Source organism: Crocodylus porosus, unplaced genomic scaffold (assembly GCF_001723895.1).
Source record: "Crocodylus porosus isolate Cpor-Errol unplaced genomic scaffold, CroPor_comp1, whole genome shotgun sequence".
Classification (NCBI taxonomy): domain Eukaryota; kingdom Metazoa; phylum Chordata; order Crocodylia; family Crocodylidae; genus Crocodylus; species Crocodylus porosus.
The window spans coordinates 23,827,108-23,851,531 of NW_017728909.1; the positions used below are offsets into that span (position 1 = coordinate 23,827,108).

Sequence of the window (24,424 nt, forward strand, 5' to 3'; positions counted from 1 at the left end):
GCAGTTATGTCAGTCCCCTGGCCCAATGTTAAAGAGTAAAGGATGAAACTCAAACAAAACTCTAATTCCACTTTTCAGTGAATAAAGGAAGTGAATAAAAGGGGGCAGAAAGTTGCCTAAGAGTCCATAGCTGAACACTAATTGGTTGCAGAGAAAAGTGTGAGCTGCTGAGGCAATGAGGAATTCAGCAGTGAATCTTTTTACCTAGGAGAAAATGAAAAATAAACAGTTCTGCTTAATTGATAAGAAAAAAAATAACAACAGCTACTTGGCTCCTCTAAAGTGTAAAGGAGTGTAGTAGAGGATCTGGAGTTGTGTTTGGAGCTACAGAAAGGTGGGCTGACTTGCCAAATAGATTTATGGACAGGACTTTTAACTTTCTGTCTTTGATGTCTATTCTTGACATTTTCAGTAACATTATGGGATTCACAAGGAGTGGAGGTCATTTGAGGTTGATGCAGCCAAAGGTCATATTCCAAAGCTTGGAAATTCTCCGTGAACTGCAAGATGCTGCATTTCAAACTTTAAAACACTTCATCGAGGGCCTTTTCTTGTTTCTGTTGAGTCAATGGGAATTTTACTACCGACTCACTCAGGAAGGACTGGACCCTAACTAGAAGAAGCCAAATTGTGCCATTATAGAAGTCAATTCCACAGTAAAACAGCAAAGGGACAGGCCTTTGCTTTGTACAACTGTCAGACTTTCCTGTACCCTGAAGGAGTTGGTAACATTTTAATAACTCCTTCAATTAACAAAATTAAAATATCAAAATGCTTTACACAAAAAACAGTAAAACATTTCTTAAAAATTGCTTTAAAACAGCTCATTAATGTTTCATTTATTCACCAAACTAAATGAAAGCAATGCTTTAAAAATGGATGCTACATATGGATGCCACACTCTGGCAAGGGGCAGAATACATCTTCCATACACTTCATCTGGGGTTGAATGCTCTCAGAACCTTGCCGGGTTGCATCATCTGTTAACTGTATGGAGCAGGGAATCCAGATGCCATTAATAGGGACTGGTGATAACAGAAGATTCTGAACAAACTGTCCAAAGGTAACTCTTTTCCCATGTGTCTGTGGCCCAGATCTACAAAGTTATTATATCATCGAAATTGCCTATGGTTCTGGGCATGAAGCTCTGAACAAAAGCTTTGATAGAAGATATTCTGAAGTAGCCAAAGTTGCACTGAAATTTTCAAATTGTTCAGGGGGTGAGGTTCTGGGATGAGAACTAAGCTCAAGTAACTGGTGTACAAAACCCCTCGAATGATTTTTTCCCTTATTGATGTAGTAAGTTTTTTAAAGAGAAAAATTAGTAGAATGTCTCTATTTTAGTTTCTCTATCCTATTGAAAGAAAAGGGAAAAAAGAGCTGCCATGTCATAGATGTAGTAACCAATGGAACTATGACCCATTGGGTAAATCCTGCTCCCATGTAAGCAAATGGCAAAACTCCCTTTGACTTCATTAGGACCATGATCAGATCCTTTGGACCCAATTAAGAAAGGATTTAAGAATGAGCTGAGGTGGACTGGGGCTGTCTGTGTTGACCATTTATTGTTGTTATATGGATCCGTGTGTACAAATGCAAACTCTCACTTCCAGCTACCAAGGTACATTCTGTTTCTAGAGGCTTTTATGCCTCTTTAAACAGAATACACCTTGTAATACACATTTTGTAATACTTGTTTTCTTTTACTGTTATAACTTTTTGCTATTATAACATCCAAAAAACTCTTTAAAACCTTTATCAGTGTCTTCTGTTTAACTCTAAACATTCTCCTGCTGCTTGAAATGTGCCCATGGCAGCACTGAGCTGGTGTTGGTAAAACCAACGCATTTGCTTTTCACATCCTGACAGAGGAAAATGTACCACCTCATGGGGAAAAGTAATTACTTTGTAAAAAACTTAACTTTCAGTAAGCAAAGGTGTTAAAATGGGAAAGAAAATACAAGGAATGGTAAGGCAGCTTCTTGCACCTCTCCAGCAATGCAGACAGCTATGCGACAAGTGGACTTTGCCTTGGGAGGAAGTTAGCAATGTTGGCACCTCATTTTAAATGTTGCAGCCAGGCCTCCGAGGGAGTCCCACCTGCAAAGTCTTCCTGGTAATGCTTGCTGGGGTTATGATTAAAAAGCCTGCACATAAACAGGGGCTGAGTGTTTTCTTTTTTGTTTTTTAAACCTGTCAAGTGACTCCTTATTTTTTTGCTTTTACTTTTTTACTTTTTTGTAAGGTTCCATTCAGTTGAAACACAATCATGTGATCAGAAACTGAACTAACAATTAACCTAGATTGTCTGTTTTGACCTAACTGTGCTTGGCACAGGCCCAGACGGTGAAGGCAAAGGCAGCTTTTCACCACCTCGGTGCTTATACTCCCTGGGCCGGCTGGAAACCAGTTCAGCCTCGAATGTAAATTAGGCCTGGCAGGTTTTTGTGTGGTGAGAAATAAGCCTCCCCTCTATCCCCCCCCCATTTTTCTACATCTGCATGTTTTTGGTTTTAACAAAACAACAACAAAAAATCTCCCCACATCACCTATTTCTTCCTTTCCCATTTTCAGTGGTAAAACAACAAAAAGGATAAAAAGAAGAGACTGAAAAATCTATCAAAACCAGTGAAAAAAGTGATCGGTGTGAAATGGTGCTAAATAGTGCAGTGTGAAACTATGATCAGTGTGAAATAGTGCTATGAAAATAAAATGCTTTTGAGGTTTTTGGTTTTTTTTACTCTACTTTCTGGCATTCCCAACTATCAAATCTTTCAGACAGGTGCCTAGAGATGTTCAGGGGCCTGCTCTAACTCATGGCGCTTTACATAAACTGTCGTGAGTTAGAAACCCACCCACCCCTTCCCTGACCCAACAGATGTTAACTTGTTGGGGGGGGTGGGGTGGAGGCAGGAATTGAGCCTGCCTGCACTGGCCCTGGCCAGCAGGTGAAGGTGCTCCAGCAGCCTCTAAGGAGGCTGCTGACCCACCCTCTCCCCAGTCCTGCCCCTCTTCCCCACCAGCTCCAGGGCTGTCAGTGGGGAGGGAGAGGGATGGCAGCAGCAGCAACTGCTGGGCTCCTTTGCCTGGCGTAAGCTGGAGGAGGGAGCAGAGTGTGGAATGAAGCCTCCTTGCCTTGTGGACCCCTCCCTAGCTACCACATCTGGGGTATTGTGGGGAGCAAGGTGAGGAGGCTCTGGTGCATCCCCCTTCCCCTCTGACTCAGGCTGGGCAAAGTAGCCCAGCAACTGCTGCTGCTCCCTTTAACCCTCTGCTGACAGCCCCACCCCTGTGTGAAAACTTAATCCTCGAGGGAACATAAATTCCCTAAGGTGCTCTAAAAAAGAGTGACTTAATCTAATACCTGATCTGGCAAGGGTTAATTTTTCATGCAATCTGCCATTTGAAAAGCACTCTGCAGCTGTGCATGTGCCATGTCATGGCTATAGAGAATTTTCAGGGGCCAGAAATAGCACCAAAAATGCCACTTCTGTCTGTGCCTGAGGCCATTCCAGGAACCAAAGGTCACTGGGTTATAGTGGTGTTTTCACCATGTCATCCCTTCAGTGGCAACACCCTGAAGATGTGGGCTGGAAAACAGGATGAAGCTGAGCTGCTAGCCTTACTCTCTACTACCTAATGATTTCTGTAACAAAGGTACTACATCCCCCTTCCCAGATGCTCTGATCTCCAGAGCAGCCCTGAGGACTGGGCTTGCTCTCCGGATGCCTGGGAAATTGGATAATAGTTCATTTATACAGGCAGCAACCACTGCACAAGCCAAGATACAGCAGTTTTTTCTTTCAAAAATATTAAAAATTGTCCAGTAAAGCACACCAGATTGTTTACTTCAGCTTTTATAAAGCAGCTGCTCTGGATTTATGCTTGTTTAAACGATGGCAGAATCTGTCCTGTAGACCCATTTCCCCCATGATCTAACTCGCATTGATTTCACTAAGGAAATAGGTGCCCTATTTCTGGATATAGGTGCTATATCTGAGCTTTAGTCCTTACTTTGTGATGGAAATTTTATATATATATATATAAATAATATTGCTGCCATGAACAAAAAGTTTCCATATTGTGAAATCATGACAGAATAAGTCAAAGGATTTCAGGCAATATAATCATACTTTCAGCATTTTTTTCCTTTGTTCATCAGGCAGCATTTTACAGCTGTCACTCTCCAAATCATGCACTATTTGTAATATCTACTATACATTTGCATTTCCTGACTAGAACGTTTTAAGACATTTTTTGTATACGGTATAAAAAAAGCCTTACTTTCAGTCATTCATACCGCTTTGATCCAAGCCTGCTCCCACTGAAGTTAATGTCCAAATTACCAGGCATATCAATGGCAGTAAGATTTAAATCAGTCTCAAAACAGCATCTTAAAGCCTCAGTGCTACAGACCCTTGTGCATAAATATGAGCAGCAAGCCTCACTAAATGGGATTCCTCACAGGTATCAAGTTAATTGCCTGCAGGGTCAGGGTCTAAAGGTGAATCATCTTGAATAACTATCACATTAATTACTGAATTGAAATTAATTTAGCATTCTCCACATGCCTGGGGTAGAAGGAGGAAGAAAATTTGCTTAATATTCACACCCCCAAAAATCTTACTTATTTACATCTTTGACTTGCTGTGCACATTATTTGAGCTTGTAAAAAATATTTCTTCAAACCTTCTCTCACCTTGACTTTTAATCTTACCAGAGCAAAAATAGACATTTTAATAGAAAAATACAAGATAAAAAATACCTAAAAAATAAAATGCTAGCATGGAATGTCATTTTTATACAAAGAAAATCTGTTGAATTTCCTTTACTATACAAACACCCCACAGTATTAATATTTACACATCTTGTGGATTATACCCGGCTCTCACTAAAGTCAGTGGAACTTTTGTCATTGCCTTCCGTGGGAGCAAGATCATGTACTATACTACCCTTTTAGAGAGGAGATGATGGTAAAGAGAGATGAGGACAATAAAATAATATGAAGGTTAAAGGAACAGCAAATCCATTCTCAGCTCCCAATTCTCCTTGCCTTATACCAGGGGAAACTCCCACTGAATTCAGTGGAGTTGCTAGTGATTTGCACTGGTGTAAATGAGAGGAGAATCAGTCTTCCTATGCCCAGTCTTGATTTTTGTTACTATCAACAGCAAGAAAGAATGACTTCCATGAGTGTTTCCACCTTCTGTACTACACAAATTAATTACATTTTACATGACAAATTTCTCCCATAAACTATATGATTCTGATCCTGCAGCCACTGAGTGGCGAATAGCCAATGATTTCAGTGATAATAAGATGTTTTTATTCTGATGATGATGCAGCAGCTGTGTCCATAACACCACATTTAATATCCTTGTGGGAAATGCAACTAAGGGAGTAGAAGTTAAAAAGAAGGATCTGGATGAGGCATCTCCAGCTCTAAGCACAGAACTGCTGCCCACAATAAATGTCTTAGGGTATACCCTCTCTGAACACTACAGGCTTCCTACAATGGAAAACTGTGTCTGTTTTGTTTTCATGAGATGAAAGGCCAAGTGGCATCATGCAATTAGTAAATCATTCCTGAGTTTCTGAAAGAAATTAAGACAAAATGACTCTACTACTTAAAGGAAGAGGCTCTTGAAGAACTCCTTCTTTTTCACTGATGTCTTTGGTTGTGTCCATTTTCCTAAAGTTTTCTTCAGGGAGAATGGATTTTGTTTTCTACCTGACTTCTTTACGCGGCAGAGAAATGAGATCGAATGGAGTCTTCACGTAGCTGCCGATGCTTGCCCATATTACAATCTTCCTGTTGACTTCGCCTCTCAATAGTTATTCTGTATTTCTTTCTGCATAAAAGGAGAGGAATAGAGTATGAAATCCTCATTCAACCATAGGATAACAGGACTTCCCTTACAAAGAATGCCTATACGGGACAACTGAGATTCTGTTGAGAAATGAGATGTGACAGAATGTGAAACCCTGGTCAAAGATTGAAGTAGTTTGCCTTGAAGCATTTTACCCTAGTCCAAGAATGCAGTGTAAAAGTTAACAGGCATTCTCAAAGCACTGAGACATTTCTTTTCTTTGACAATTTGTGATGCAAGTGATTGGCAAGTTTTTGTATAATGTCATGGGAACTCTGCCACATCACTCTCTTCTAATGATCAAAGCCAAGTTACTTATACCATATATGGGGCCCACTGTCTGCACAATCTGCACAGTGTATCCAACTCTTTACTGAAACCAATTCTTCACTTATTTGCAAAGAAGAATAATAGCATACTGGGCTGCATTAGTAGAAGTGTTGCCAGCAGATCAAGGGAAGTGATTATTCCACCCTGTTTGGCACTGGTGAGGCTACATCTGGAATACTGTATCTAGTTTTGAGCCACCTGCTACAGAAAGGATGTGGATGAACTGGAGAGCCCAGTGGAGGGCAATGACAATAGTTAGGGGGTACGAACATAACTTATAAGAGGCTAAGGAAACTGGGTTTATTTAGTCTGGAGAAGAGAAGACTGAGAGGGGATTTAATAGCAGCATTTAGGGATGTGAAAGTTTAAACGCGTAGGCGCTGACTTTTTTGTTTGCAAGTGTGTGCTTGCAGGAGTTAAACAAAACAAAGCTCAAAACTGGCACTTTACGTGTAACTCCGCACGTTCCTGTGCTGAGCCCCAAGTATACCCAGAAGAAGCAGTGCATTACTTCTGCCCGGCCCTGCAGCATCTATAAAGATTGGGTGCTTTAGTGAGGCTTTTATGACACTTTCACCTAATAGATGATTGAATCAGTTTTAGCTAAAAGTGCCAAAAAGCCCCGTTGAAGCGCCCGATCTTTACAGATGCTGCAGAGCTGGGTAGAAGTAAAGCACCTCTTCTGGTAAAGAGTTTTTTGGGATTTGGAGGGGGTTACATCTACAAGTGGCTTCATGGGTTCTGAGCACCTGCTAATTTTTTCAGTGGGTGCTTGAGCCCCCGAGCACTCATGGAGTTGGTGCCTACGGTTAAACATTTAAACAATAAGTATATTTATACCAGAAATGCACTACCATTTAAAGTTTAGCATGGGGCGCAGTCTGGCAGGGAAGGGAAGCAGTGCAGTGGCTGAGGAACAGGATGGTAGCAGGGCAGGCAGGGGGGAGGGAGGAGCAAGGAGAAGAGGCAGGGAAAGCATGAGGGGGCTACTAGTACCCATAGGGTATGAGGTTAAAGAGGAAAACAGTGGGCAGCCTAATGACTTGTCAGTTAAGCAATTAGCTATAATTACAGCGCATCAGAGTAGACTCAATTAATTGAGTCTGCTGGAGTATGCCAATTAGCAGGATCAGCAGCCTCTGGGTCCCGTGTATCAGTGTCCTTGCACTTCCATGAGCTTTAATTCATAAGCTTTAGTTAAAGAGCCGCTATTGTTGTTTTGAATGGCAGGGTTGCTGATATATGAGACGCTATGCCCCTCCCCCCCAACCTGAGCACATGAAAAAACACCTTATGGCAGAAACAAAGGGGCATGAACTCACCGTAACTGTTCCTATAAGCAAAGTAACTCACAAGCCAAAAGCTTTGCTGGATGAGGCCCTAACACAGTGAAATAGTTAGAGGTACAAAACAGTAAAAGTGAGTTGTCTTCTGTGGGATTTTGCCACAAAAGACATGCTTTTTTGGGCCCTATTTTCCAACATGGTGAAATTCTTGAAAGGAGTAGAGAAGTTTGGGCACCTCTGGGAGGTCTTAGAATCGTTTAGTAACTTGGACTAACCTGAAAAAGTAAAAAGCCATTAGCAATCCTGCCCCAAGTAAGGCACCCACTATGATTCCTGTGACTGCTGACTCTCCTAGGCCACCTGCTTGAGAAAAGAAAAAGAAATGATCAGAGTTCACAGTGAGACCTGCTTGGGAAATGCAGATTTGTTCAATAAATGACCAGCATCAGATACTATCCAAAGTCATTCAGAACTTATAACACAGGGCTTTCTGGGAATTTTTCATTTGGATTGATCTCACATCAATTTATTTTCCTCCCTGTTTTACGAAGAGTTTAGGGAGTCAAACACACCCTCACAATCAAAATAACACTGTCACAATTGTAATGGAAATGTGTAGTACACAGGAATGCTGATAAGAGGCTGGTCTGAATGCTCAGCTCAGTCATGACTTGGTCTAGGATTACAGTAGGTCACTGTTGTAGCAAAACTGGCTACAGACATGGGCAGTAGTTATTATAGGAGCAATCAGGTTTCTCCTTGTTTAGCATCAAATCCATAAATCAGTCCATCACTTCTCATCACTCAATGGCTTTTGCAGACCTCAGCAAACCTGTAAATGAACCTGGGCTGAGTTACAAATTAAAGGCTGTCTGTGAAGGTTATAGCAAACAAATGACCATGTAAGCATAATTGCATAGATTAATAGCCAAATGCCAGGGTGGAATTTAGCATTGAGACACAGGCCTGGTAAGGTGCAGAGCAGAGATGCACAGGCTCAGGGGAAACTTGGGGATGGCTGTCTCTTGACGAGGCACACAGGGCTTAGGCAAGGTGCTGCACCATTTTTAAAGTAGTGCAATGTGCCCCTCTACACAATGGGGCCTCACCCAGTATGGAGGGGTGGGGAAGCATGGAGCTGTCTGCTTCACTGAGCCTAGGACCTGAGGGAATGCCCTTAACTTGAAGATGAATGAAGGAACCATCCCCATGTCAGCTGCTTAGGGAGAGTCTGGCCCACAATGAGCATGTACAGAAAATTATAAAGAGAGTGCAGCTAATGTTTTCAATATTAATGAAAATTAAGGATATCATCAAGCTGAGATACTTCCTTTCTCCAGCGACAGTCAGTAAACTTACATGATTTACAGGGTGTGGTGTTTGTGTGCTCTGCAGTGCGGCTGTCATCTACTCTCAGCTTGCCATGATTCCAAGGATACTTCATGTTTGATCGAAATTCAAAGCGACCCTGTTTTCCATAGTAGTCGCCAATCACCTGTGCAAAACCCAAAAATGATGCCACTTTTCTAATGATTTGTTCCCAGAGAAATTAGATAAGCTGAAAGATCCATACGTTTAGATCCTCTCCAGTATGTCCTGATTATTTACAGAACAGAATTCACAGTTCTACTGACCCCATTAATAGCACTTTATTGCCAAGGACAGAATGATAAATGATAAATGTTGGACATGCACACCCTCCTCCATTGCTATCCAACTCTGTATGTGTCTCTGCATACAGCTGGATGTTTCTATTTGCATTTATTAGGGCATGGATACACATACATTTTTAGCTGCTTTAAAAGGAGAGGGGGAATTGATGAGGAGAGTGTCTAGCAGCTTACTACAGTCTAACTGTTAGGCTAGCCAAAAAAATGAGCTGAGATGTTCTAACTTAGACTCTGAATGAAGCAGCGTTAAAGTTCCAGCTGTTCTGCTGGATTGCAAGTTGTATCAGTATTCTTTGATATCAATACAATTGTTTCATTACTTTATACCCTTCCTGTATTTGACTATAAAGAGGCAGTCAGACCTGCCTGTAATGAGGCTGTTTTGCTTTGCTGCTGTCTGTGGAAACCTTTCGATGGTTTTGGCTTGCATGACCTTGTCCCCCTCTTTAGAGCTAAATTAACCCAAAATTCAAAAGGAAATGCAGCCAAGCCCACTAAATTTTGCCTAGTTTTAAAGTGATGTTTAGAGTACCTGATTTTTCATTTCCTTTTGTAAGATTCAGAGAGGTCTACAAGCATGCATACTTTATATGCAGAATTTTAAATTGAGTTGCTAGAGTTACAATATCCAGGATAGGGTTCTGAATGCCCTTAAAACTGTAGCCAAGGTTAGTTCTAGCCTTTTATCGGATGCACTGGAGAAATATATATGGCATGTTCAAATAAAGCATGGTTGGGCCTGCATCACTCCTGTTTATTTCACCAGCACAACAGTGGGTGTAACTCCATGGTGAACTAGGCCTGACTTCTCTATTAAGATAGCACAAAGGGCTGCTTCTCTCTCCTTAATAAAATGCACATAGAAATCTTTTTTGCCCCCATTTATGCAATATGCATCCACAAAATAAACTGTTAGCATAACTCGGGGTCTCTCTATCCCGGATCTATACCAGTACCCAGGTACAGCAGTTGGAGGGACAAGCACTTCATTCTGGGCACAGAGAGAAGTTACATTTGTCATGCAATCAGCCCTTTGAAAGTACTCTACAGCCATGCCCTGACAGAAGAGCACGGCTGTGGAGTGCTTTAAAAGAGCCCAATCACATGACAAATTAGCCCTCATTGCATGAGAGTTCAGATGAAAGTGCTCTGATGCACAGTGCCTTCATTAACTTCTGTCTGATTGGGACTGGGCTGATGCAGCTCAGCTCCACCCCTGGTGCTGCCTGCATGATGGGAGGGGGGAAAAGGGAAGGGAGGAAGCTTGGACTGGGGTTTGCCTAGCCTGCCCTGCACAAAGGGTGGATGGATTGGAGCTCCCCCACCTTGAAGCCCCCTCTTCAATTCACCCACCCTCTGTCCAGCGCTGACTAGGCAAACCCCAGCCTGAGCTCTCTCCCTTCCCTTCTCCCCCCTCCCATTGTGCAGATAGCACCAGAGTTGGCGGGGTAAGGAAAAACTAGAAAAGAGGGCTCCAAAATGGAGCTCAGTCCCCCACCCTCCTGACCCAACAGCAAATGTTAGTTGGGTTGGGAGGTTTGGTCTAACTCTTGGCACTTTCTGTGAAGCATCATGAGTTAGACTGGGGAGCTGCGCATCTGTCGGCACCATATATTTCAGTCACTGAACACAAAAGTACCAGTGTAAATCCTGCAAATGGGTGACTCAACTGAAATCAGTCCCCAAAATGTGCATACACTTCATGCAGAAAACAAACTGAAGATAAAGGGCCAGATTCTGCCCTCATGCACCATGCACAACTGCCAAGGAAGTTTATCTTACTGGGAAGAATTACTGTTAACTCTGCTGGGTTTCAATGACAGATCATTTCTTTCCCTATTCAGGTAGCTCATACATATTAGTTCAAAGTGAAATTCATTCCAGATGCCAAAGGTCACTTAGGTCCTACTTGAACCTAAGTGATTTGACCCCTGCAGTCTTTCCAGCCCAGAGTCTAGGGGCTAGACCCGATGAGCTCCTGAGGTCCCTTCCAGCCCTAAACTTATGTGAATCTGTGAACCCTGTACTGAGGACTTAAGACTGAAATGATGCATAGTGCTTCTAGTGACTGTAAACCCAGGGGTGAAATCCACACCAAAAAAGGATCCAATGTTCTGTATCATTAGTGCAAGTGAATGCATTTACAGGAAATGTTTTTTATATATAGCAGTGTATAAAAGCTTGCTTTAAATATGAGCTGGCTAGCCTGTCAGACGCAGCTTAGAGCTCAAATAGTGCTGCCACTTGGAATAGGAACTTAGTGGGGTTGTGGCTACAGTTTGAGTTAGGACAACTCAACAGCTCCTGATAATCCAATCACTCTGCTGCTAATCATGTTCCTCTGTGCAGCTGCATTCTTTTGCACTGGGGCCACTAGTACTCCAGCTCGACTGATTCAGGTCAGCAATGCAGAGGAGAACTAGTTCTGTGCATGACTACATCCACAGACATTTTCATATGGAACAGCTTCTAAAGGGGAGGTGGAGCTGCTGCTTCAGACACTGCAGGAGCCTGCAGTGGTACAAATGCAGCAAAACCCCTTCATCCCAGGCTAAATTTGAAGAGATTTAGCTCCCCTCTATCACCACAGATTTTCTACGACACAACAGGGACAGTGTGACAGCTGCTGCGTGGTCTGGAATGACAGCTTCCCTTCCCACTTTGAAATGGATCCACATGTGCTTTTCTCCTTGCTCTAAGGCTTGAAGGCCATTAGGCCTCGTCTTCCTGACCGCAGAAGTTGTGATTTTAATCTCAATGTAAGTTATGCTCCTGAGCTATCCTGAGCTAAAAATATACAGAAGACAAGACACTTTAATTTTAATACAGAAGACAAGGCAGGGTCAGTATAACAATCTCACTGTGGTAGACTTTGAAGTAACACTAAGCTGTTTTATATTTACTTTTTAAACCTCAAAATAGCTCTCGCATGTTAGTTATCCAAGGATAAAATCCCCCTGTTTCTTAGCTGGGAATACAAAACCTTAGTCATTTCACACTGTAACTTCCTTAATAAACCTGTGAACCAGTTTAGACATAGGGCCTAATCCTATTAAGGCTTAATGCCACAAGTAATCCCCACGTGAAGACAGATTTGTAGAACTGGATCTGTGCTTTAAGATTTATTTTATGAGTGGGATTTGGGTTTGGGGTTTGTAGGATTAGGTTGTAGTGTCTTAATACTGATATTTAAATAAACAGATGTCTATTGAGTAAACAGGTGACATGGTGATACTCTAAACTGGCACTGTTCTAGGGTATCTCAGCACCAGACCTGTGAGAGTATATTTATTTCCTTACCTCCTGTGTGCCTGTTTCTGGGTCGGTCATTGCAATTACTGAGAAATCCCCATATCGGTCCCCGTTGGCATCAATGGACACCTGCCCTGCAATGCCTAGGGAATGGCATGTGAGGAATTAGAAAATTAACTAGTTAAAATACCGGACCTTTCCAAGGAAAACAAGAAAATGAGTGGACAAATTTTCACAGACTGATATGACAGGAAATCTCATCAGTCTCCCAGCATTTTTGTTGGCATTCCAAAAGAAATTGTAATTTCATCTCAATGTCTGCATTCCTAAATTCTTAACATTTCTCCTTTAAACAAAAAAAAAGCAAGGCTGTTTGGGGAATATGTGAAAAAAATCTAATCCAGAAACCTGGAGTGCTGAAATAAAAATAAAAATGCATTTCATGCAAATGAATTTACATAGGGATGAGTCCTGAGTCAGCAAGCAAGGGATAGAGAGAGTGAAGTGCTCAAGTAAAGCCGAGCTACTGGAGCAGAGCTCAAGGACAGAGTCTGTAGCCCCATGTGGTGGTAAGTCCAGAGTGCCAGTGTATCTGGCTCACTGCAGTCTTTACTTGACTGATATATGGGCTTATATTGATGTAGTTTGCTGGTGTTATCCATTTTAGACTAAATCCTACCCCTACTTAAAACTCATCTTCTTCACTGTAATTGCAGAATTTGTCTCTGTGGCTTTTATCTTAAAGGCCCCAATTCAGTAAAGCACTTAAGTATATTCCTTAAGTCCCATAGGCTTACCTGTAAGTGTAAGCCCTTAACTGAATCCAAGCCATATATCCTAAATGCTCTGTAGACTAATATGCCTCTCTTTATCTTCACTCTGTGTTTACTAATATGTATGAACTTCAAAAGGTTAATCCTATTATAACTGTAGACACATGGACTGTTAACCAAAGGTTTACCATCCTGATTTTAGGTGTAGATCTTCAGTAGGCAAACACAAATCTGATTCATGTTACTGTAATGGAAGGCAGGATTACAGAGTAAGCATTACTAAAGGTGAAACCCCCTACAGAGAGACAGAACTTCCTTGCCTAGGTTTGCGAGGCCGTGAAATTAGGGAATTGTTATACCACATCTGACTGATGGCCCCTAGACCAACACAGGGGGCAAATACTAGAACATACAACCTGCTGGCATAGGCCACCAAAAACCATATTGTCTGAAGTCAGCACCCGAGATGGTCAAAACCTTCTGGGCTATTTTGACATTAAAATTTTTTCTATAGACCCAAAGGGAAATTAAAATGTTAAAAGTCATTTACAAAAATACTTCTGATTTAAGGAAACAATCTTGTTTTGTTCTATTTTTGTTAGGGTGAAACACTTCATATTGACTGCTGCATTTATATATTTATACTTTGAATTGGTTTAATAATTTTTCAGAGAAAATGTCTGTAAAACTGACGCGTTTCAAAATGTTTTGATTTAGTCAAATCAGAATTTTCAAATCGAAAACCGAGCAAACAGAATGGTTTTGATCAGTTCTAGTCATAATCGCTTTTCTGAGGCACAGGTATTTCCCAAGCTGCATAGGGGAGAGGGAGAGGAAACTAGAGAACACTTTCTTTAAATGGCATTCATGTCCAGTTGGATTTCTGATAGATCACCTACAGGGTGAGGAGCCATGGACGCATGCCAAGGGAAGACGGTGTCCATGCGGTTAGAAATCTAAACGGTAGCACTTAAATTTCTAATTACCTTTGCCTGCAACATTTCAGGCATAGAAGAAAGCCCTATTCCTCCAGTAAACTGCATGGAGGAACACCTGGCTTCAGGCTGGAGTCCCACTGGTTTCAGTACAAGAGTTCAAGGTACCAAGAAGGCCCTTTTCAGTATAAGACCCATAATTACAAATATTTGTCTCACAGTGGGATGAGGAGGTGGAGGGGGACATGTGTCCTTTTTGACTTTCCATGCTGTGCCCAGGCAGCTCAACATTTCTGAATTTTCAAAATGGCTGTGATGGAAGAGAGGTTATTCAGCAACAAGGAACTGGTTTTCACCAGCGAGGAAAAGGAACATTCTTTTCTCTTGGCTGTTTTTATGAGTAACGTAGCTTTGAGACACCATAGTGCATCCCTTTAGTCCCACTGCTCGGAGCACGTGTCTTTATAAGAAACTTGAAGGAGCATATATTTGGCATGTTCTTGGAGGACTACAGGGAAAATAAGATAGATGTTTTGTGCCTGAATATCAGTTTGTAGTGGCTGCTGTAAAGGTGCAGCCAACAGTTTCATTAGCAGAAGGGAATTCTCAGGGAGCGTGCTTAAGGGTCCCAGGGATGGGAAGGGATGGAGTACTTTACCTGATTTTCAGCTAATTCAGAGGTTCCTGCAGGACTCCTGCAGCCAGCATAATTTAGAGCAGTCCTCAGGGTCCTTTAAAGTTACACTGGGGATCATTTTGACATCTGTTTTGCACCGTGTCAGGGGAACAGAAAGGTGACTGGGAGTCATCATCTTCCACTCTCCACAGCTGTGCCCAGAGTACATAATCATCCCAGCTGGGAATCTGGTCAGTATGTTTTTGCTGCTACATTTTTGAGTCAATTGTTGATTTCTTATCTAAGGCAAATATTTTCTTTCTCTTAAGTACTTCCCCTGAAAACCTTATTAATGTTACACTAAAAGAGTAATGTATTGTAAGAAATGATGGATGGATCTGGTGATGCACTCAGTTTACTTATTAAGGCCTTTACTGTGCACATATGACTTGACATCACCAGGGTCATGCGTGTGTGTATAATTATGCAGCTGCTTAAGGTGCTATAGAACCAGGACCCTGAATACAAAGGACAGAAAGCCACAATCCTATTTGCTGGCTGCAACTGAGGTAACAAACAAAAGTATAAACAGGGAGCCCTCCAAGACTCAGAACAGCAAGGAAAAAAGTGGCACCCAATATGCTTTTATCAAATCCAGTGTCTTAAGATAAAAAACCTAAATGGAAAAGATGAAGCAATCTCAAGAGCTAATAGATGCACATGAAGCAAGGCTGGCTGCTGTAATCATTTCAAAAACAAAGAAGGAGTCTGGGAACATTATTGGCATTTCTTTACAAGCCTAGTGTGGGTCATTAACTTATAAAGAGTTCCTCTGAGCAAGTAATACCTGAAGGGATGTTATGAAAATATGTTGAAAATGCTAAACTATTTAAGCCATCTTAAAAATGTGTATGTTTTAATAAGAAACAAATATTCCAACCTTTTTACCTATATATGCCTTAGCTGTACACAGAGTCACAGTCTGAACTGTAATGACACTGACATCTGGAATACTAGATTGATTCCTACCTTCATATGTCCTGTTCCGTGTCTGCTGAATAATTTTTGCTCCATCCTTCTTACTATAGCCATACCTCAGGACTTCGCGTAATGCCAGAGCATAGAGAAGAATGGCATCATGGAATCCTTCCACAAACATATTAACCTAAAAACAATACAACAGCATTTGACAATAAGCCACATGAAAAAAAATACTTATTTTTACACTGGATTAGACTCTACAACCCTTATGCAAGTTAGGTAACATGTACAGCTATAGTTTATAGACCTATTAGATTAGTAAAACTGGAGCCCCAGCTTGAGTCCCAGAAACCCACATATGGTTAGCTGTCTGTTTTATACAGCACACCTCACAGATTGGAAAATATCCTCTCTTTATCGTGCTTTTGGAGAGAGGAAGTTTTTCTGATTATGCTGATGGATTTGTTTGTTTAATGATTACTCCCTCTATTTCTGCTGATTCTGGATCTTGCTCAACAGACCATCTCTCCACTAGCAAATGAACAACAGAGCGAACTGTTTACCCTGTACAGTAACATTCTCTGGAGCTGCCAGAAAAAAAGTTTCCCATTTTTTATGGCTATTTCAGAAATGGCATGAGCTAAATGAAATGTCACTTTCCAGTACAAATTCACAAAACAAACACCCCGTATTATAAAGCAGTGCTGCCCTTCCAAGGAGTGAAACTGTAATTTCACACTCTTGCAGCTAGATTTAAGGCTCTTAGCCTCTCTGTGCTTCCCCATTTGATAGCAAGAAGAGTTGAACAGTACAAAAATGATGTGGGCTAAGTTCAGAGGGTGATGGTAAACAAAAAGAAAAAAGAAAAAGTGTCTTGGTGCTGGATCTGGATATTTTCATTTTTCCTGGTTCAGCTACAAGCTGAAACTTGACCTGGAGGCCCCTGACAGATGTTCATTTAAATGCATCATGGGATCTGATCCCAACAATCGCACCTCCTGCCATATCACATGTGCATGGAAGGAGGCCAGATTCTGGGATTGGGGATCAGTTCCCAATTATGCCCAACTTCTCAGTGCGGGTGGAGCCCAAGAGTATAATTTTGGGCTCCCTCTGCATTAGCAAATTGAAAATTGGGTGTCCAAACGCCCAGAGCCGGGGTTGACAATCAGCCAATTGTCAGAATGAGCCAGGGACAGCACCAGGGTCTGGTATATGGAATAATTTTATGGCTTGTTTATTATTTTATTGTGCCTTGAATTGGTGCACATATAGCACTATTGTCAATTAGGCTGTAATCACCATGTTAATCATACCATAAATGTAACATGTAGAGGGGGTCTTGAGATCAAAACCAAAACTCAGGACTTGGCCACCAGACCCTGCTCTAATAAATGTGCAAGTAGTTTATGTAATTTTTCACTGTAGTGGAGTGAGTGTCCTTATGATTAGGTTCTTGCATCATGCTCATCTCTCCGGTTCTCTTTGCTCCCCTCTCTTCTCATGGTCTTTTCTATGGCCCCACAAATATATAATTATCCATGTAAAGTAAAACAAGACTAAACACACCTCTGAATACCCTCTAGTTTGGTCCTTGCAGTAACCTTGTGGAAACTGGGAGATATAGGGTTAATATATTCAGACACAGGAGAAAACTAAAGAGTCTGGGTAAGAACTGTAGTCATTGGCCAGAAAAAGGGTGCATCTTTATCAGATGTGTTTTGCGTAGGGCCTGATGTAGTAGGTGTGCTCCAAATGCCTACTGGATTGGGCCCTGCCAGTAAGAGAGGCAATGGGATAGCTAGTTTGTAAATGCCATCAAAGTTCATGGATCTAGCTTCTCAGTGCTACCACATTTAGGAAGGACTGGACATGCTCAGCATCAGGCATTCAGGCACCTGGGGAATTTTATTGATGAAAACTTAGGCAACCAAAGCAGACTTTGGCAGACTTTAGGTGCAACCTGCAATCCAAAAAACCCCTGTTCAGCAGCTGCTATCCTCAGAAGTGCCTGAACTTAGTGGGCACCTCTGTTCATCTGAAAGTTTCCACACTGCCTGCGTTTCTGCCTTCTGAATGTTTGTTCAACTGTCCTGGTCTGAGCAGTTTGATGCCTAGCTCCTATTGCAATCCAGCAACGAGGAGGACCCATGCCTGAATCTCTGGAGGATCCTAATTTCTGTAGGTGCATTCAGGATGTCCTCAATGCACACCAACACCACTGAATTTAACACAGTTAGTTTCTTTAAAAAACACAGCTACCAGGGGAAGAAGTGGTGCTTACGCTTTATATAATACCCAAGCTTAGAAAGGGCACAGTGATGGAGTAGGTAAGAGGTCTTTTTATGATTCTAGAAGCATGAATGCAAGCCCTGCTCTGGACTTGTGCTGAAGACTGCCCCTAGTCAACCAGTTATATATAGGCCATTTGGGTTGTCGGGGTGAGGGGTCAAAGGCAGCTGGATGTGAGGCTGGTTGCCTCATTCCCATGATGTGTGCCACTGGCTGCAGAAACTGGTGTGCCTTGCCTTAACCATGGTAGTCTTATGGGCTCCTGGGCTAAGGAAAATCTGGGTTCCAGGCCTCATCTTCTTCCATCAACAGTACACTAATAGAATAATTGAAAGGAAGAGCAGGTAACACCCCTTCTCATGTGACTGGGTCACTGTGCAGAAAGACATGCCAAGAGGGCCTGACTCTAAAGTCTAGAGCTCAGAGTGCTCACTGAGGAAAGGGGTGTCCTGGTTTCTGATCCCTGCTCTCAAGGCTATTTCTGCTTCTTATCCAATGGTTGTTTAATGGAAAATTCATGAACACTCTTGGGAGATAGCAAGTCCTTTCCTAGCTAAATATCCTAGTCACTAGACAGCAGCGTCAGGCTCTCCTCTCGCTTGATCTAACCCACGAGCCTTTCCAAGATGGTGTCCTAGCCTCAACAGGAGTGATGCAGGGTGGCCTCCCATTGCCCCAACCAACCTACCCTGTAATTTGGTGCTTAGGACACTTCCTTGGGATGTGAATGATGTGGATTTCATTCCTCTCCAATTGAAAGGGATTAAATTTACAAGAATTGGATTTATTATGCTTGACAGCATTGCTGTGTGTTTGTGTGCGTTTATGTGCGCATACGTGCTCACTCTGCAAACCCTTAAAAGAGGAGAGCAGAACATGTGCTCTCCTGATAAGGGAAGGAGAGAACATACTTTACTTCTGCACAAGAGACCCCCATGTTCATGACTGTGTCCAGAGTGCAGCCAGTATGGGTCTCCTTGTACCCTTACACCACTGTGTACCCATGACACAGTCAAACACAGTCTTAAATTGTGCCCTAGAATTTCGTTTCTTACATTAAAAAAAATGGGAAAAAAGGGGAAAAAGGGGGGGGGGGGATGGAATTAGGAACTTAAAGGAAAATGGCTTTGACTCCAGTGGGATTACTCATGTGAACACTTACTATTGCAATTAAGGGTTGCACGTTCTAATCTAAATTTGCAATCTCCCTGGATTCTCCCCATACATTTCATTTTATGGTGCCTGAAGCCTAGATTTTAAACCTCAAGGGTTAGGAGCTGTCTTTTATATTTGTGTTTTGTACATAGCAACTTAGCTGTGCCAGTACTTAGCAAATGGCTACCTAAAAATAACTAATTCCAGATGACACTGTAAATTACATTAGGAGCTTGAATTAAAGTCTGGACCCATTACATGGCAATAGGCATTTAAGCACTCTAAATTGTTCAGTGTTCTTCTTCTGTAAGCAAAAGCTCACATATCAAAACCACAACACATCCTGGCTTGGTGCAAAGTAATTCAGAATGAATTATCTTTTCAGCCAAAAGGAGGGTGGTCCCATTCACTCACAGTTTAGTTATACTAGAAAAGTGCTTGCCAATAGTACAACTGGCCAATGAATAAGCAAAGATTTGGGTTTGTAATGTGGTCTCTTCGTGATGTCTGGTGAAAAACACCCCTCTGCAACACATGCTACTGCTTAGAAACAATATTTATTTTACCATTAACTTCAGTGCATTTAAACAGTTAGACATCCAGAAACACAAAGAGCTGTTCAAACTCTCTCAGTTTTACCTGAACGTATAAATTCCAAAAGATAATATGTAGTAAAGTAAATAAACACTCCGTAGATAATAAAGAATTCCATAGTCAATTGTCTGCATTAAACTAATCAAGTTCCTTTTTATGTAATTGTGCACAGGATATTTTTTCACCCCTTGAACCAGTTGCATAGTTAATCCTGGTTCTTATGCTGCTAGAATTAAAGTTTCTCTGACATCTGCCTTGGGGCTGCAGAGGTTTTAAATCTCACCTGTGTTTCATTTAAGAAAATGTGTCAAACATTTGGAAAAAGAAAGCAGCCATTGCCATAGGAGAAGGAAATATTTCATGTTTATGAACTTCAGAAGAATTCAGTACAAAGTCTACAAGGAAGCTAAAGAGTAAAGCTACCAGGAAACAAAGTTATCCTTACCTTAGGAAGGAAGCAAGTGAGAAAAAATGGACTCTATAACAGCCGTTCTAGGGGAGACTGTAAAGAGCTGCCTGAGAGAAAGTGTACTATAGGCCAATTCTTGCTGCTGATGATATTAGAGGGCTTTAATTTTTCATGGGTCAGAAAAAGACAGTGCTGGGTAACTACTTTATGCACCACGCTTGGGCTCTGGGATGATCAAACGTCAGCTTTCATGGAAGTGACACTCATTTTGTCATGAGAAAGAATGAGCTGTTTGGATTGCTCTGCATCCCTGCTGGCTGATTTATAGTTTGATGTTGGCATCAGCTTTCAGGAAAGCAATTTGTCTCTTCTTTTGTCCATGGCAGAGGCATTCCAATGTAACACGTTAATTTGCCAACTGTCATCAGCTGTCAAAATCCGTTTAGTCAGCTAATTGATCAATGTGTGAGTAACATCCAAAATCAGTTTAAAAACCTTTGCTGTAAAAGCTGAGTGAAGAAATGGTTTCACTGTGCAGAATTCAATGCCCATGGACATGGCTTGGGGCTTTATACAGCTAGTCATTCAGCTCTCCAGGTCAGGCTTTGAATCTGTCTTATGGCGCAATATGAAGAGCAGTTGTGTGGGTCTTAGTCTTCTCCCCTTTTTAAGCCCCGCTTTACCTGGAGTGGATTTAGCCCTGCTTCAGCTGATAGGTGTAGACAGGGGCCCACATCAAAACCATAATTCCAGACTTCCTTCTCCCAGTGCAAATTTAGACGTTTGGCTTGTCACCTCAGCTTGGAAATGGAGCACTGTCTCTGTTGTGGGTCTGCAACAATGGCTTTCTTCTCTGTTTAAAACAGTGTTCAGGGTAAGAACTTTCCACTTGAAGAGGATTGAACATTCTTGTCTTGTAAGAACTTGTTTCTTGAAAGATACAGAGGTTATACCTTATGAAAGGTTAGTCTCCACCTAGGATCAAAGGTTAAATCCAAAGCTGTGTTCTAATTATGTTAATTTACTTTACTTTGCTATTCAATTCATCTTTGGGGAGAAATCCTTACTTATGGCAACATTTTTTTTTTTTTGCTGAGTCCATTCTCCCATCTCAAAGGGCTGATTCAAATACATTTGAGCTTTGGAGAAGCTTGAATCTCAGCTTCATGACACCAGCCCAGTTCTAGCATGTAGTGGTAGTTCTAGCAGAGCTGTGCAGGGAAATTTTTCAAACATTTAAAAACTGGACCAAAATATCTCATGCAGCACACAGAGCCAGTCCATGGGTCTAATGCAGCATGCAGGGCTTGTCTGTGGTTCCAGTCCAGCCTGCGAACTGGCCCTCAGCTCTTTATCCAGCCCACAGGGCCAGATGAGTTTGATACTCCTGGTGGAGGGCCACAAAAGTGTGCAAACTGCAATATCTACGTAGCTGAAAGCAACAATCAAACGCATGTTATTCCATTCGTTTTCCCTTTCTACTCTATTAAATCATCTGCTACTACCAAAAAGGACCCTCCAAGGAAATTAGGTGCAACAGCTTATATTAATGCCAAATTATGTGTTCTGATTTTACATACACAAACATCAGGCAATTCAAAGTTACAGTTCTGCAAGCTGTAGTGCAATCACACTGTATACACTTGCTAAGGTGTTAACAGCTTATACAGCAATGCAAAATACTACCTATGTGGAAGACAGCCAAGTAATAGCTACATGGGACCCAAACATTTCAATATCCTACTTAGTGCAAAAACACTGCTAAACAGCCTAAGTCACACTGTTGTTTCTCACAGCAATATAGCTTTTTAATGCTTGGTGAGGGTCTGGCTATCAGTCTCAACAGATCTATGTGAAATAAATAACATTTTCAAACTTGAATACCTAAATGTAGACTCCAATTCCACAGTAGGATAACCAGTGCCCTGATTCACAACTGCTGGGAAGCTACTGCTCTCTGTGACTTCAGTGAGAGATGTGGGTGGCCTGAAAAGAATCAGGGTATTTTACACAATTAACATGGATGTAAGAGCTTGATCTAAAGCTCACTGAAGTCAGTAGAAATGTTTCCATTGACTTCAGTGGCTCTTGAATTGAACCCAGGTACCTAACTTCTGGCACTCAAGTTTGTATCCAATGTTTCCACAGGAAAAGTTACCTGATTTCAGCATTGTGAATATTGCAAAGCATTGTGAGTATTGCAAATAAAACTGAGTGTAGTTTAGTGAGTCTCTGCTGACGTACAGTTTTGTATCAAACCACAATACATTATTATGAACCACAGCATATGCTACTGTGTATATAGAATATAGTGCAAAAGAGCAAAGAAGCAAGCTATGTCTGTTTATTCACAGAAAGCAAGCTTTGGGAGTAATTTTTGTCACACAGAGGAACATACATTTTTACGTAAGATTTTCACTTTCCGAGAGGGCTTCAGGCCTTCCCAGTTGCCCTTCAGTATAACTCTATTCATGGACAGCACTACTAGTATTACACTCCTTTTTCTGTGGCTCCAAATCACCTTCTCTTCTGTGATCAGATTGTGGTAACTTCTAAGTTTCTCTCTGCTGTTGAGTATGATGTGTACGAGGTGTCATGGTCACTTCACCCACAACCATGATGTCTGGTTGGTTGTGTGGCATGGTATGACCCATGCTGCTTGTTTATAAATGTTGGCTTTGTCATTTTCCAGCACTCCTGTTGGCTGTGCTTATATAGAGGGCTGATCCCATAGATCAGGTTTTTTTTAGCCAATGGCTGATGTATTACTTTGACCACAGAATTGTGCCAGACCAGCATATTCCTGACTAGCATGGACCTGGATCCTGCTCAGAAAAATGGCAGATTGTTACATTTGTGAGGCTGCATAGTCTGTACACATCAGGCATGTCTTCTTTCAGGATATTGTTTCTGTAAGTGATGGTTGCAGCTCTCTGGTCCTTTCATTATGGAGTCCTCCATATTTCAATCATGTGTTGACAGATTTGGTCTATGGGAAGCCCACAAACAAACCCACCAACCATGTCATTTCTCTATCTCTTTCTGAGCTGACCTTGTCATTTCCACTTGTGGTGCTTCTCTTCCCATGCCCTTAGATGTGAAATCCAAAGGAGCCCAAACAACATCATGGGGTACGAGTGAGTTTTTACTTAAGTTAATTCCTCACTTTACCACCGAACTATTGCTCAAACTTCAACAGTCCTCTTCTCTTCCTCTTACAATATGCAGCCTCTTACTGGTCCTTGCAATACCTTGTTAAAAGGCATCATCACCTTCATGTCTATGGATATTAACTCAGATGTTTATGGCTGTATTTTTTGTTTCTGCAATGTAATTCAGTCTTCAAAGGGGCATCCCAATCTACTGACATCCTTCTTGATTGCCATTCTTTGTATTTTGTTATATTTGCTCCCTAGAAATTGCTTTATTCCCAAATATTTGTAAAACTGCTCTATGCCCAGTAATTTAAGATGGTTTTATCCACAAGCTCCAAGTTAGCTAGCCTAACCACACCTCAGCATTGGACAGGTAGTACAGCAAGTTTGTCCAACTGGCAGCTCACCCTCCTCTCCCCGCTGCCAGAGAGGCAGGTGAGTCAGCGGGATGTGTGCATGACACGGGAGTTTAATCAGCCCTAAATAGAAGCAGTGTTTTTTAAAACTCACCACTTCAATTTAGGGCCCCCGTTTTGTCTACACACACCCTTATAGATCTGAAATCCTTTAGATGACTTAACATCTGACAATTTTAGCTTCTTCAGTGTGATCCTTTCCACGAATTTCAGCGCTGTCCAGAACCTCTTGATATTATTACACCAGCATCTGCACTTCAGAGATTTCTACAAGTAGCTCTGAACATACCTTCCTATCATGGTCGCAAAGCTTCCTATCGTGTGTGGATGACCTCTACCTGACTCAAGAAGTCTACAGGCCAATGAGAGGTAAAGTGCTGCTCAACTTGGTACTGGCTACTGGGGATGACCTAATTGGCAACCTAGTGATCGATGGGAAAATGGGTGACAGCGACCACGAGCTGATCACCTTCACCATCCGCCATAAAGCTGGCAAGTCAGTCAACAACACGGAAGTCCTCGGCTTCAGGAAAAGCCGACTTTGACAAGCTCAGGAGGCTTGTCAGTCAGGCCCTAAGGGACCACGACCTCAGGGGGAGGGGAGTTCAAGAAGAGTGGTTGCTCCTCAAGGGAGCGATCCTCAATGCACAAGCTAATTCTATTCCATCTCAGAGGAAAGGCAGCAAGAGG

At 41.8% G+C, this 24,424-nt stretch overlaps 1 protein-coding gene across 2 annotated transcripts in view; it reads right to left on the reverse strand.

The window, feature by feature from the left end:
• Positions 1-4,109: 4,109 nt before the first annotated feature.
• The window catches only part of NPR3 (natriuretic peptide receptor 3), a 54,081-nt gene continuing 33,766 nt past the window's right edge, over positions 4,110-24,424 (reverse strand). Inside the window, exons 4-8 of one of the 2 annotated variants that reach the window (XM_019531924.1) lie at positions 15,762-15,897; positions 12,457-12,551; positions 8,846-8,981; positions 7,762-7,846; positions 4,110-5,852 (exon numbers count right to left, since the gene is read on the reverse strand). In XM_019531924.1, coding sequence (XP_019387469.1) covers positions 5,741-5,852; positions 7,762-7,846; positions 8,846-8,981; positions 12,457-12,551; positions 15,762-15,897 — 564 coding nt within the window. In that variant the 3' untranslated portion in view covers positions 4,110-5,740. Of the gene's footprint in view, positions 5,853-7,761; positions 7,850-8,845; positions 8,982-12,456; positions 12,552-15,761; positions 15,898-24,424 lie in introns of both variants that reach the window. The other variant, XM_019531922.1, reaches the window with a different exon arrangement.